Source organism: Beta vulgaris, chromosome 6 (assembly GCF_026745355.1).
Source record: "Beta vulgaris subsp. vulgaris cultivar EL10 chromosome 6, EL10.2, whole genome shotgun sequence".
Lineage (NCBI taxonomy): Eukaryota > Viridiplantae > Streptophyta > Magnoliopsida > Caryophyllales > Amaranthaceae > Beta > Beta vulgaris.
Genome location: NC_079207.1, coordinates 24,383,751 through 24,398,406, shown reverse-complemented (window position 1 = coordinate 24,398,406; position 14,656 = coordinate 24,383,751). Strand labels below are relative to the sequence as shown.

At 36.0% G+C, this 14,656-nt stretch overlaps 1 protein-coding gene across 1 annotated transcript; it reads right to left on the bottom strand.

The window, feature by feature from the left end:
* Positions 1-12,091: 12,091 nt before the first annotated feature.
* Positions 12,092-14,339, bottom strand: LOC109135191 (uncharacterized). The gene is made up of 2 exons (XM_048647089.1): positions 13,996-14,339; positions 12,092-12,935 (listed from the first exon to the last, which is right to left on the bottom strand). Exons 1-2 carry the CDS (start codon positions 14,337-14,339, stop codon positions 12,092-12,094), a joined length of 1,188 nt encoding a protein of 395 aa, XP_048503046.1.
* Positions 14,340-14,656: the final 317 nt, after the last annotated feature.

Below are 14,656 nucleotides of genomic sequence, written 5' to 3'. Positions count from 1 at the left end.
GTGCGTGGTGTGGGGAGCCAGAGTGATGCGGTTGGATTCCTAAATGTGTTATTTAATCTTAGATGAAGACATGTGCAATGCACATGTGCTCGCGACGTAGAAAAGTGATGGCAAAATTAGTGACGCTTTTAAGCATCAAGGAAAGGGAGGAACTTATAACCCATCAAAGCCTATACTAAGGCGTCAAGAAAACTTCTAGAAAGTACGGTTTTTGTAGTAATGCTAATTCACTTCCCATCGATGGGTTTAAATCACTTTGTTGAAAAGAAGCAGAATAGCCACAATAATTTCGAGTTGCTTAATCATAGTACGAAAAAGTATTATTCAATTGTTCTTGGATCTGTTGCTTTGAAAGTTGACAATTGTTAAGCTTGGTCTGATAGATAGGAAGAGAATGGGTCATAGGATGTTATTTTTGTTTTATGGCATCTGTTTGTATTGGGTTTTTCAGATTTTTGAAGGTGGGTTGTTTGGGCTTTGATACTAAATCTAGTCATCGGGTACATGTTAGATATTTTGGATATACTCATATTGGATATTAGATCTGATCCAGTCCGAAAACTTCATATTTCCAAAACCATTAAATCAGATCCTGATCACATTTTTTGCGATAAAGAATTATGGATATCCAAAGTTTCGGATGGGGTCGGATCCTATATCTAGTAATGCACTTGCCACCTCGTATCACTAAGGTCTACAGATTAGACCTCATGGGACTCATTTGAGGAATTCTTCTTATACCCCATCAAGCGATCCAGTTTATTGGGTATAATTGTTACACTTTAACTTACCATGTAAGACTCTAACCGTTGAGATTACAGTAAAAATTGCACTTTCTCTTTCATACAAAGTTTATTTTCTCTTTCCTCTATCCCTCTCTATCTCTCATCAGAGGCTTGGCCGACCGGCGAGAAAGTAGAATAAAATAGAAGCCGGAAAAATGGAGTTGTCAACCGTGAAAAAAAAACTGGAGGTTCCAGCCACAACCCATGAATCTCATCGTTTGTGGACAACCCACAAGTGTTCGCACATAGCACGTTTGTGGATTACCTCAAAAAACGACGAGCCTTACTCGATCAAAATTGAACCCAAATTGAATTTGTGTATAACGGGGTGATGGCGATTAGGGTTGTGCAAAAACCAAGGTCATACCAGAATCTAGACCGTATCAGAATTTGTTTTGGTCCTTGATCCATCGAAATCCATGATCCTGATTTCCGGTCCTATCCAAACTCGGAAAGGGACGGTGATTCGGAATTTCTGTTTTTTCAATAAAAAGAAAATTTAAAGGTTCAAAAAATTTTAAAAGTTACAAAGATAAAAAAAAAAAACCTTTTCTTTGTTACCTTTAAGATTATTGTTGTTAGACTGTTCAATTAATTTCAATGTATCTCATTCATAAATATTTTTAAATCTAAACAAAACAAATTGAAAAAAAAAAAAGATTCTGGTGCAATAGTTTCGAAAACAGACTAGAGTAACTAGAAATTTTCGGATCCGTTCCAGGTCCACAAAATTTCCAGATTCCAGTTGATCGGTCAAACTAGTGTGGTCCTAGATCGGAACAACCAATGGCGATTGTGATAATTGTAACGGTTTTTTCACCAAATTCCCCGACAAAAAAAAGTATTCACCAAATACCCCAACTTTTTTCAAAATTCACCAAATACCCTTGACTTTAAAAAAAAAATTAAAAGTCAGGGGTATATGGTGAATTCGTAAAAAAGTTGGGGTATTTGGTGAAAAAAAAATTTTGTCAGGGGTATTTGGTGAAAAAACCGTAATTGTAATAGTAGTTGGTAATGTTATGAGGAGAAACGTGTAGAGCGCACGAGTCCACCTACAGCTATGGGTCTGCACCGGTCCAAGACCGAAACGAACCGGAACCGACTGGACCAGGCTCGTCAAAATTTTTTGGACAAGGGGGGACCGGAAAATTCCGGTTCCTACCGGTCTGGACCAGAATTTTTCCGATTCGGCCCGGTTTTGGATTGTTCGAAATTTGCTTTTTTAAAAATTTAAAACTTCTTTTTTATTTAAATTTATACATATTTATAAAATAAATACATTAAAATTTATTAATTCTAACAAGAATACTCTTAAAGTTAATAAAGACTTGGTTTTTAGCTTTCAAACTTTATAACTTTGAAATATTTTTAACCTTTAAACTATTTTTTTACAAAGAAAAACAGAAATTACGGTCCACCGATCCGGACCGGAATTTTTCGGGTTTGGACCGAACTGGACTGGAAACCCGGAATCCAGATTTCCGATGTAGGGGGACCGGACCGGATTCCTTGGTGTGGTCCAGTCCAAATTCCGGTCCAACCTTGCCCTCTGCACACCCTTATCTACAACTCTACTAGTAGTAAGATATTGTCGGCTTTGGGCCATGCTCGCACGGTTTTTTTGGGGGTTACTTTCCAAAGGCTTCATACTAATGTAGTTGATGAACGCTTATAAACTAGGTAACCCCTCCTTGTTAATCTAATGCGGGACTTGCGATGTATACCCAAACAATCCTCCCTCTGAACCATGCACTACAAGCCTCCCCTCCCGCAATAATCCATCTAATCATCTTGTACCGTTGCCAATCCGCTCACCACATCACCTCACCACCACAATATATATCATGAATACTTTCGACACAATGCACCAAAGAAGTGGATTTCCCATCGCGAGGTTATACTAAGAGACTCCCACATATCCTTAGATCTCATGCATCATGCCTTTAATCAACAAATTACAGATCCATGCTTCCAGGTTGTACCCCTAACAATATTACTCCTCTACACAGCTCTGCACTTGTGTGCTCCAGCATTAACTGAGCTGCTCATCTTGAAGAACCATACATAATACCACCAAAGACTTTCCTCCATGCATGCCTTACAACTACATGGCTATGCTCCTGTGTGCGTGCTCTAGTAGGTTGACCATGGTCCACCATTGTACACATGATCTCCCAATTACCGTCGACTCTGATACTATTTGTTAGGAGTATGTATCATAACCACTGCCAAATCAAGACATAAAAGTATAATATACGGAGGAATTAAGAAATAAAGAAACAAAGAACACATGATGATTTAACGTGGAAATCCTTAAATAAAGAGAAAACCACGAACACTGAATTAGGAATTTGAATATGAGATGATGATATAAGGAAAATCTCTTAATCTCTCTAGACCCTACGACCTTTTTCTTGGGTTTTTAAGTCTCTTTCTTATATTGCATTTTAAAAATTGGGTTGCATATTTATACCAAGGGAACATACTAGAATCCTAATTGAACTAGGAAGTAAATGATAATCAATAAGAAAGCTCATTTGTTGCATGCTAACTTATACGCGCCAAACCTTGTGGGTGCAGGTTGTAGACGGTGGGCACAAGCTTCTCCTGCGGGCGGGCAGTTTTATGAGGCTCATCAAATCTCGTAGGATGATATCATTTGATGCTTTAAAGTATCCTTGTTCACCACACCATACACACATCATCTTTTACATTCTCCACACCATAACCAATAATCTCCCACTTACATATCGACAAAAGTGAAGAGCAGCCCCCTGTAATATTAGCCAGAGTCTCAACTTGTCATCATCACTCTCCATACATAACCTAGTGCAAAATCACTTCTTACTCACGTCAGAAGCAACACCGAGGTGTCACTCAACACTAAGTCTTGACCATCACAACGCGAACCATAAGGACTCTTCATAGTTCTGTGAGCATCATGGCAATGCTCCCACCATAAAAAAAACATCCTTCTCTAGGTTCTGATACCATTTATAGGGCCACGGGTCTACCTACAACTCCATCATTAGTATGATATAGTCTGCTTTGGGCCAAGCCTGCACAAATTTTTTCTTTTGGACTCCTTTCGAGAAGGCCTCATACTAATGTAGTTGGTGAACTCTTACAAACTAGGGAACTCCTTATTTATCCGATGTGGGCTTAGGATGTATACCCAACAAGGTGTTTAGTGTTTTGCTGGGAATTGATTGGAACTGTTAATTACTAGAAAATCACAATTTTGCGTCTGTGAATTTTTCGTCGAATTACAAAGCAACCGAGCAGATGCTTAGGGAAACGTCATTTCCTTCGGTTCCCTATAAGACTAAACACATATGGTTCTTTATTTGCGTCGATTTTGACTACGAAACGGCCGCTGCAAAAGGTGACTTCATCTGCCAAGATAAAGAAATGCAACGGTTTACCTACTAAAATCGACGCAAATGAAGAGGGCCCAAAAAAACTTTTATGGTCCATGATTTGCGTCAGAACCTTACATTCAACCGACGCACTTTGTTTATAGCGCTCTTCCTAATATATAAAGTACAAAAGCCCAAACTCCTCTAAACTTTTATTTCCCAAACCTTAAAAAAGACTCAGCCCTTCTTGTTCTTCTTTCTCCCCAACAAACTCAATCGCCTCCTTTCCTCCAATATGAACCAAAAGTGCTTAAAATAAGAATCAAAAACTAAAAATGTCGACTATAAAACAAATTATACATATGAATTCATGAAATTGAAGAGAGGAGTGAACAACAAGCTTGGTGAATAATGTTATTATCTCCGTCCTCCTTCTTCCTCCATTTTTATCCAAGATTTACATGTCTTCTGAATTCAAGGCATAAGTGAAGTGAAGATAGAAGTTGAGATATGTTGTTGACCAACACATTTTGTGAATGAACATGTAAAATGATGACGTAAGTTCCAAGAATAGTGAGTAAAAACAGATGATGGCGAGAGCAAAACTTCTGCTATTCAACTTGCTTATTTGGTATGCTTCTCCCTTTCTGCTATCTCCTCCTTTCTTTCTTTTTAAATTTCGTTTTCAATTTCATCAAAATTTTCGTTTCTATATCTTTGTTTTCTTGTCCAAATTATAAAATTTTGTGACAAATGATGTTGATATTTTAAGCTCTAGTTTATTTAATTTGAACCTAAAGCTTAACAATAAACTTGAATATGTCGGTTTACTAAATTAGTTTATGCAAATATGATTTATGTTTGTTATTAATGCTTGGTATACGGGTTGAATTTGTATCAGTAAGAACCACTTTCAAGTGTTACATGATGATGAAACACATGTAAATGGAGAAGTAGGAGATGCTTTAGTTGATGTTAATCAAGGAGGAGGGGGAGCTCCAACATGGATAAATTCCTTTGTTGGAATGTAAGAGTCATTAAAAATGCCAAGAAGCAAAAAGATGTGTATAATTATATACAAAAGCTATTTGCTGGCGTTCTGTGTCTCTTAGAGACAAAGGTAAAGCCTCACAATCTTTCGGGGCCTTAGCAAAGAGTTTTTAATGGTTGATGTTACACTACCAACTCTAGTTTTCGTTCAAGAGGAAGGATAATAATGGCTTGGAATACTGGAAGTTTTCAGGTTAATGTGTTGCTAGGTACAAGTCAGTTGATGCACTATTCCATTAAACCTGTTAGTGGAATCCTGAGGTCCGTTGCACTTTCATATATGGTTTTAATGAAAGGGTTAAGAGAGAAGTGTTATGGGAGGATTTCAAAAACATATTGTTGTTACTACACCATGGCTGATATGTGATAACTTCAACTGTGTCATGAAAACAAATAAGAGAATAGGCTCACAAGTAAGAGAGGGGGAAATAAGAGATATGAAGACTTGTATGGTGTAGTATGGATTGCAGGATATGAAGAGCTCACGTAATTTTTATACATGAAGTAACAAGTAACATGCCAAAAAGGGTATGTTAGAGTTTTCTCTAAACTAGATAGAATGTTGGCTAATGTAGCATATTGCATGAGGTGTTTCCATCTACTGAAGCCACTTTCCACTTTGAGGGTGAATTTGATCATTCATAGTTGTTTTAACAGTGTATCCTAACATCAAGGAAGGTAAAGGACCATTCAAGTATTTCACATTGTGGAAAAAAAACATCACAATTTGAAGGAAGAGTCCGGGAGGCATGGAGTGTAGAAGTTATGGGCACTAAAATGTTCCGAGTAGTGAAGAAATTGAAAGTTGTTAAATAAGCTCTGAAAGAATTGAATAGAGAATGCTTCCATGATATTCACGCTGCAGATATGAAAGCTCAATAGGATATGATGGTTGCACAAAAACTAATGCATGAAAACCCTGTAGATATTCATATTACAATAGTTGGACTTATTACTGTGAGAGATCAAGTCAAGCATCAAGCATATATTGCATTCTTATCTCACAAAGCAACGAGTGCATGGATAAAGGAAGGTGATGAGAATACATCACTTTTTCATCAAAGCATCAAAGAAAGAAAACTGAGGAATTAGGTATATTGTATTTTTGATAATGCCGGAGTTTGGCAGGATACACCTGAGGGTGTAACTCAGGCTTTTCTTACATACTATGAGAAACTTTTAAGGATCATAGTAGTAGAAAACATGTCAATATAGAACTTTTTCAGGAGGGGCTTCTGATTACACAAGACGACAATGACATTTTAAAATGCTCCCTACAATGTGGCAGAAGTCAAGAAAGTAATTATGTCCAAGAGCAAATGGATTTGGAGCATATTAGAGATGCTTGGTTAATTGTGGGTGAGGAGGTGATAAATGCAGTGACTGATACTTTACATGGAGCTAGGATACTAAAAGAACTAAATAACACCATACTAATTGTAGTCCCTAAGACTAAGTGCCCTCACAAAGTTATTGAATTCAGGCATATAGCTTGTTGTCATATAGTTTACAAATGTATTACAAAAGTTATACTCGGGAGGCTGAGACAAGTACTTCCTGACTTTGTTATGGAGAATCAAAGTGGATTTTATATGGGAGATACATAGTTCACAACATAATGGTTCTTCAAGATTCGGTAAAGCTTTATGGGAGGAAGCAAGCAAAGCCAAGCTATGTCTGAAGATAGCCATACAAAAAGGCTATGATACTGTTAGTTGGTATTTCCTAAAAGAAAGTATAAGTGCTCCAGGCTTTCCTGGATCATTTAGAGAACTGATGATGTACTATGTGACAACACCAGTGTCTTCAATCATGTTAAATAGCACAATGGGGGGGTTAAGTTCTCAAGGGGGTTGAGGCAATGTCATCTAATGTCACCTCTACTCATTGTAATATGCATGGAGTACCTGTCAAGAATCTTGACAAAAATGAGTTAATTGCAAAAATTTAAGTACCATCCGAAGTGTAAGGAGATTAAATTGACACACCTTTGCTTCGCAGGTGACCTCATATTCTATTGTAAAGGGGATTTTGTCTCTATTTACTTGTTTCTTAAAGCTTTCAAACTGTTCTCAAAGACCTTAGGACTAAAGGCTAATGTCAATAAATCGGCTATGCACACTTATGGCATGGATCCTATAAAGGGTAGCAGATGTCTCAGGGTTTACACAAGAGAGGCTTCCATTTGAGTACTTGGGTGTGCCTATTTGTGTTAGGAAAATATCTACAGCACAATGTGAAGTTCTTATAGAAAAGATGACATGGAGGATTAGGGTTTGGAGTTCAAGAAATCTCTCATACACGGCAAGGGTCCAACTCATGAATTCAGTATTACTCAGTTTGCACATGTATTAGGCCCAAGTCTTCGTAAGAAGGTCTTGCAAGAATTTGTAAAATTTATAGATGCTTCTTGTGGAGTGGATAATATTATTGTCAAAATCCTGGTGCAATTGCTTAGGATATTTTGTGTAGGCCAAAATCAGTTGGTGGCCTAGGATTCAGGAATGTGATACTTTGGAATATTGCATTAATTCCTTGGCAAGTATGTGTGGGTTGTTTCAACAAAACAAGACATTGTTTGGATCAAGTGGATACATTCAGTATATTTAAAGGAAGCAAATTGGTGGGACTATGTACCTAATAAAGGTGTTAGTTGGTATTGGAGGAAGGTGTGTAGTGATAAAGAGCAGATGAAGTAGACATATACACAAGATAAAGTCAGAAAAATGCAAACATATCCAGTCAAGATAATATATGAGAAGTTATGTGGTGAATTTACTAGAGTTACATGGGATGGTGTAATATAGAATAGGCTTGGAATGCCTAAACATTGTTTTATAGCATAGTTGTTTGTGCAGGAGAGATTATAGACAACGGTTAGACTTGTAACTTATTGGATCGGTGCAAATGATTATTGTTTGATGTGTACTTTTAGTCCAATTGTTTGAGGCATATCAAGAGCTGGCTTGATATTCACAATAAAAATTCATATGAACTGCAATAGTTGATTAGAAGAGTTCAACATAAAAGATGATCTAAATTGCAGAAGAATGTGATACTAGCTAGTATAAATGCATTAATTTATGTAATTTGGAGTGGCAGGAATCCAGTTTATTAGAATTAATGCATGCCTATTATAGAAGTAAGTATTAAGCAAGTTAATAGCCTCATTAGAGCAGGTGTATTAGTTTTATGCCTAAGAATGTCTCTAGGAAAGACTATAACTGGTTTATGAATTTGTAATTAGATTGTGCTCTAATGACCTTATTGGTCTGGTTAACCTCCAAAAGGTTAAAGGGAGTTTAACCTAGTTGGTTGCCTCCCTTTAGGTTGGTTTTAGGTTGTAAACTTGATGTTTCATTAATGTACATACTTAATTAGCAAAAAAAAAAAATGATTTGGGATATGCATAGGGGATACGCCAACAAGTGATTCATTCAAGAAAAGATGTGAACCAGTTGTACCATTGTGATTCTAGGTAGTGAAGAATACAAATTTTTCGATAAAGTTATGTGTATGCTAGGAAATTAATACCATCTTCTCTTCGCTCAAGTACCATTGTACTCATATGCAGAATCTATCTCATGCAATTTCATTTAATTTGGAATTTGATGGTTTGGGATACTTTCCTAATTGGTGTTTTCCATATGCTAGTGAATTCGCATTTTTTCCCACTTTGAGATTGTAATTAATTTTTTTTTAACATGAATTTGATTAATTCAATTTACGCACAAGGTAGGATACTCCCTGCTTTTTTTTGAGAGAGCATTATGGGTCGGTCATTTAACTTTAAATGACGTAAATGGGCTTTGTTAGATGTTAGAAAACAACATTTGCATTGACAAACCATATATCTCAAAGTTGTTATCTGTGTCGGTTGTAGGCCACAAACTGACACAAATTGTCCACTATTTGCATCGATTTGTCACCTAACGCAAATGATTTCTACACAATTTGCGTGCTTGGCAATTACGTCGGACCCTAAAGCAACGTATATAAGGATCCAAAAACTGAAGCAAATTATCGTTTTTCTACAAATGCTTTGAAGGTAAGTGATGCATTGATCTTAAATGGGTCGAAGAATTTATTTCAAAGAGAAAGGTGGAAATGAAGAAAAAGAAAAGAAGCACTATTACAGAATCATTGACTTGTGTCGGACATTGGTACGACGCCACAGGTCTCGACGCAAATGTCCCTTACAAGATCTGCGTTGGACAAGGAGACGACGCAATTCTTGAACCATTTTATGTCGGATCTTGGGGAACGTCTGACGTACAAGACAATAATAGCCTAGCATACAGGGTCATTGGCTGGAGAGATTTGCATCCCATGCGGGTTTATATGGCAAATGGCAGTATTCAAATTAAAATTGGAAAATTTGTTTTAAGTAAGTCAACCTTTAGTTGATCTTCTCAAAATAAGTCAATCTCTTGATTATCTTAAAATAAGTTAACCTTGCATCTAATTCTGCTGTAAACGAGTTAATGACGTTGAAATTATGATACATGTCACATTTTCATAGGGCGGCATTGTGATTTAACTCATTTATAGCAAAAGTAGATATAATGTCAACATATTCATAGTTAATCGAAAGGTTGACTTATTTTAAGAAGAACGCGCAAAGTTTAACTTATTAAAAATAATTTTTCCATTAAAATTTGGTGCTAATTCGTGACACACATTGAAATGGCAGAATACATATTAAAAATTTGGTGTTGCTCATGACACGCATTTAAGCAATTGGAGAGAGAGAATGGAGTTTGCACACATGAACTGGGTTTCACACAACCCATTACAAATAGGATTAACACACACAAAAAAAAAACAAATTATCAAATTTGGTACCCAAAAAATCAGATCTATCACAAATAAGAACATAAAAATTCATCTCCAACCAATAGGAACCACTTTACACTAAATTAAAAAGAAAAAAAAAATTATACTTACAATTTTACAACTTGAAATACATAAATCCAAAAAAATAAAATCTAGAGCAATTAACATTACAAATTCGGGGGAAATATAAAAATATAACCTCAAATCTGAAGTGATGTGTTAAGAATCAAACCCCAATCTAATTCTCCATTCTTGTTGCCGCTCTCAAATCTCCAACAACTATTCTTGTCGAGGCCCTGGCGAACCTGGAAGAAGACATCAACGAGACGTGAAAAACACCAGTGAGTAAATTTTTTGAAAAAAGACACTCCGGAAAGGACTTGAAAACACAACAAAAGACATGAATTCACTGAATTACAGAAACTCGAAAATTTATATAATTAACAAAGAGTAGAAAAAAAAGATAAAATTTCGAGCTCTTACTTGAAGATTGGAGCTTTAATCCAACAAAAACTATGATTTAAAAGTATTGAAATTATTGCAAGAAAACGAGAAAGAGAAAGAGAGTAAATCTGAGAGGAGGGTGCATGGACACATGATGTTGAACCAAGGGATTGAAGAGATACCATTGAAGAAAGTGTGTCGCACAGATAAAGACGTCCGACGCAAATCATACCTGATGCACTAATTCGTGACACACATGTAGAAACCCATTTGCGTCGCATGGACTCATGCATCTGACGCAAACCATTAAATACAACAATTTGCATCGCATTAAACTTACCTTCGATGCAAAATTGGCTCAATGAATCTCACACCCATTTGCTTTAATATTTTGCGTCGAATGTGCGACACATCCGATGCATATAAAGCATGATTTGCGCCGGATGCCTTGAATGTCCGACGCAAATGATGCGCTCCTCCACTTCTACGTCGATTTACCTCTTCTACGACGCAATTTTAGAGACGCAAATAAACGTTTTTTCTACTAGTGAAGAACGAGAATTTCATTTTTCTTTTATTTTACTTATTTATAAAAAATGGATTTAGGTTTTAGTCGGTAGGATTTCAGAGGAGTTAGGAGGAAGAAGAGCAGAGGAAGTAGGAAAGAGGGATTTTAATTTATGTGAGTTTTTCTTTCCAACTTTTTCATATGTTGAGTATTATGTCATGTTTTTAGATTTATAACAAAATGGCATCAAACAAAATAGAAATCATATGAATTAAAATAATAAGAAAACATATGGCAAATTAAAATCGCATGAAAACATAAATCAAATGACATCAATTAAATGACAAAATGATATCATATTCATGTCATTATTTGTGTAGTTCATGTCATTTTTGCCGAAATATGCATCATTATGTGTTATTGGGTACATGTGAGATTTTGTTGTTTACACAATAAATATTGTATAACATGTTACATCCAGGTCACTCTCACAATCAACGGAAAAATGTTAACGGTCAATGACGAAAAAATGGAAAAGATTTCATATTGCAAATTTTTCTAGTTTAAGGTTGTAATTTACAAAAAATAAACTTAAAAGGTTGTTTTTCGAAAAAAAAAGGACTATAAAAGTTTGTTTCTGAAAAAAAAATCTTAAATTTAAAGATGTTTAAAGGCCCACATATACCGTCCAAAGCTACCATTGAATTTATTTTATTTTATTTTATTTATTTTTTGATTAGGAAATTGAGTCAGCCCAAGGGCAAACCCCTACAAGCTACTAGCCTGTAGGAAATAACACATTGGCTGGTAAGGCATGCATAGCATGCTAAGGAAATATTCCAGCATCTCGGAGTAAGGATCGAACCTCTGACCTCAGGGCCAAAGGGGAGCGGTCTACCCACTTGAGCTAACTCTTATCCTTCTACCATAGACTTTAATGACATTAGATAGAACACTTTGTTTTGCTCAACAAGCCACCATATATACACTGATACAAATGCCAATGACAAAAGATAAAAGGCATTTTTACCAGTCAAGAACACAACAGATAAATTAATCCGCAAAGTCAAGTACACTCAGTCAAACAGTTAATCAGTTAAACAGATTCATTCCCATTTGCATCGAATCCTATGAGTATGTTTAAACTCATACGTCAACACTAAACTTCCATCTAACCTTCTTAGCACAAATCGTTCAACAAGCACATAACACCGAAACATCTTCCACGAATTACCTCGAGTATATCTCTCCATTCTAGCAACCATCACTTGCTTTTCATTTCCACCAACCCACCCTACTCTTTCTTGCTCCCAGATTATTCTTTCTACAATCAAGAAACTTACACCTATCCTTGTTTGCAACCCCATCTCACTCATAACCCAAAACCACATCGTTTCGTTAGCGTCATCTCTTTCAGAGACTGCGTCCATCCATGAAATCTTGACGACTTCAGTAGGAACAACGACGTTTACAGCCACTGAGTCCCCTCCCACTTCATCGCGTTTGCATGAATATATCTTCTCCCATTGCTGCTCTAATGTTAATTCATAAAACACAGACCTATCCATTTGTTCTTTTCGGGTTCCTTCGGTAATAAACATGTAAGGACAATACCATTTACCGACAATCATCGATTGTGAATGGTCGCTCGATGATGGGAAATTGAAATCTGGAAGCTGGCTTCGGAGGAAGGAGTTGAGGCCTTCCGCTTCACCTATAAAAGCCTTGGTCTCGGCTGCGTGGATTCTCCATTCCTTACTTAAGAACATCGGAGGGAAACCTTCAGGATCAACAGAGTTGGCAGAAAAACAACGTTTGCTTGTTTTTATAATCTTAAACTGCTGGTGAATGTTACGGGGGTTGAGTCCTTTAGGGTTTGTTTCTGGATCAAATCTGCAACAGAAACAGCCGGGTTCTGTACCTTCTAGTGTTGCGCTTGTGTATGCTAACCTACAGATGGCAGAAAAGAATATCTTGATTCAAGTTGTTGGTACTAATGCCTCTGTTTCAAATTAATTGTTATACTTACACTTTTCACGCATGCCAATGCAAAACTTTGAAGACATATATCTTTAGTTTTGTATTTGTAAAAATTATAAAAAGTACATATTAATAAAATATATACTAATACGAATCTAACAAGATCCCACATGACTATGTTTTTATTCACGTATAAATCACAAACGAGAGTCAAAGTGCAATTTGTGAATAGTGTAAAATGTCAAAGTGTAAAAATTAATTTGAAATGGAGGTAGTATATCGTTAACTAGTTGAATAACCAATAAATTGTTATTCTTAAGCAGGTTCATCAGTTACAAAAGCACACAAAAGAATCAAAAACCACCTTAGAGTATCAAGATTCACGGGGATAATTTCAACTGTATATAGGACTAGTCTTCTTATAATTGTTATTTTGGATCATGTCATAATATCCCAACTTTGCGAGTGATTTCTCAAAAAGATGCAATGGCCTTAATATCCTGATATAGAAGTCAATTAATGATAAATCAAGCTTTAATTGTAGCAAAAAAAAATAGGACAAGAGAGAGGAAACACAAAAACCAATCGGTTAAACAAGTTAGACGGTCACTTGGGATCAATTCGAGAAGGCAAGCCAACGACCAGGATTATTCTTGTGAATATTATGTCAATTTCAACTCTTGTAATAGATCAAATGATGACCAATGCAATGAACATATAATTACTCAAGTTGAAAACAAACACTTGATCATGGAAATTCAATCGTAAAATAACCCTTAATGATCAATTTCTCGAAACAAAATAGAATTTAGATGTTATTATGTGATGCAAAATCGCATTAAAGGCAGTATAGCAACTTATAAATTGTTGCATTGAGGAATGATCATATTGGTCTTTTATTAAGCAGTAAGTAATTCCACCATCCCCTCAAAAAAAAAAAAAAAAAAAAAAAAAAAAAAAGTAATTCCACCAAATCCCAAATAGCCACCCATGTCCCATACCAAAGACATTCATAGAATCATAAGCTTACCCTTTATGCTCGGGATCAGCGATCATCACATAGTAGCAGTTGGAAGACAAAGGCTGATTAACGACAGGAATGAAGAAGGCCTTATGCTTCACAGTATGTCCACCAGGTCCAGGTCCAGTTACAGTAGCATAAACTATCGTAAGGAGTTTATTTTGTGGGAAAGGCAAATCATTAAGAAACAAATTCTTACTGATTTCTCTGCTGAAAAATGATCTAACGTGCTCGATATCTTCTTCATTCTGAATTACTAGAAAGCCTGAACCTGGTCCTTCGACCGCAGCTGGTGATATAGATAGCAAGTCAGGATGGTTCTTGTATAGAGAGAGAGGCCTTGTTACATACATTGGAAATAAATTTTGATTTTTGAATTGTTGTATTGTTTTGCTGATACTATTACATGAGTATGTGATTATATTATGTATTATACTGAGAATCAGCTCAATTGAAGTCGTCTAACTATATTGCTACTCCACTAATTGACTATTTCATTCATTTCTGTTGGTATCTAGTTCACATTTTTTCTTTTTCTTTTTTGTGCATTATCTAGTAGTTGAAGAGTCCAAGTCTGAATGAATCTTTGGTAATCTTATAAATATTGAAAAAAGAAAGTCAAATTAACTAGCTTGCATACATTGATAGAATATGTAGCTGTAAATACAAA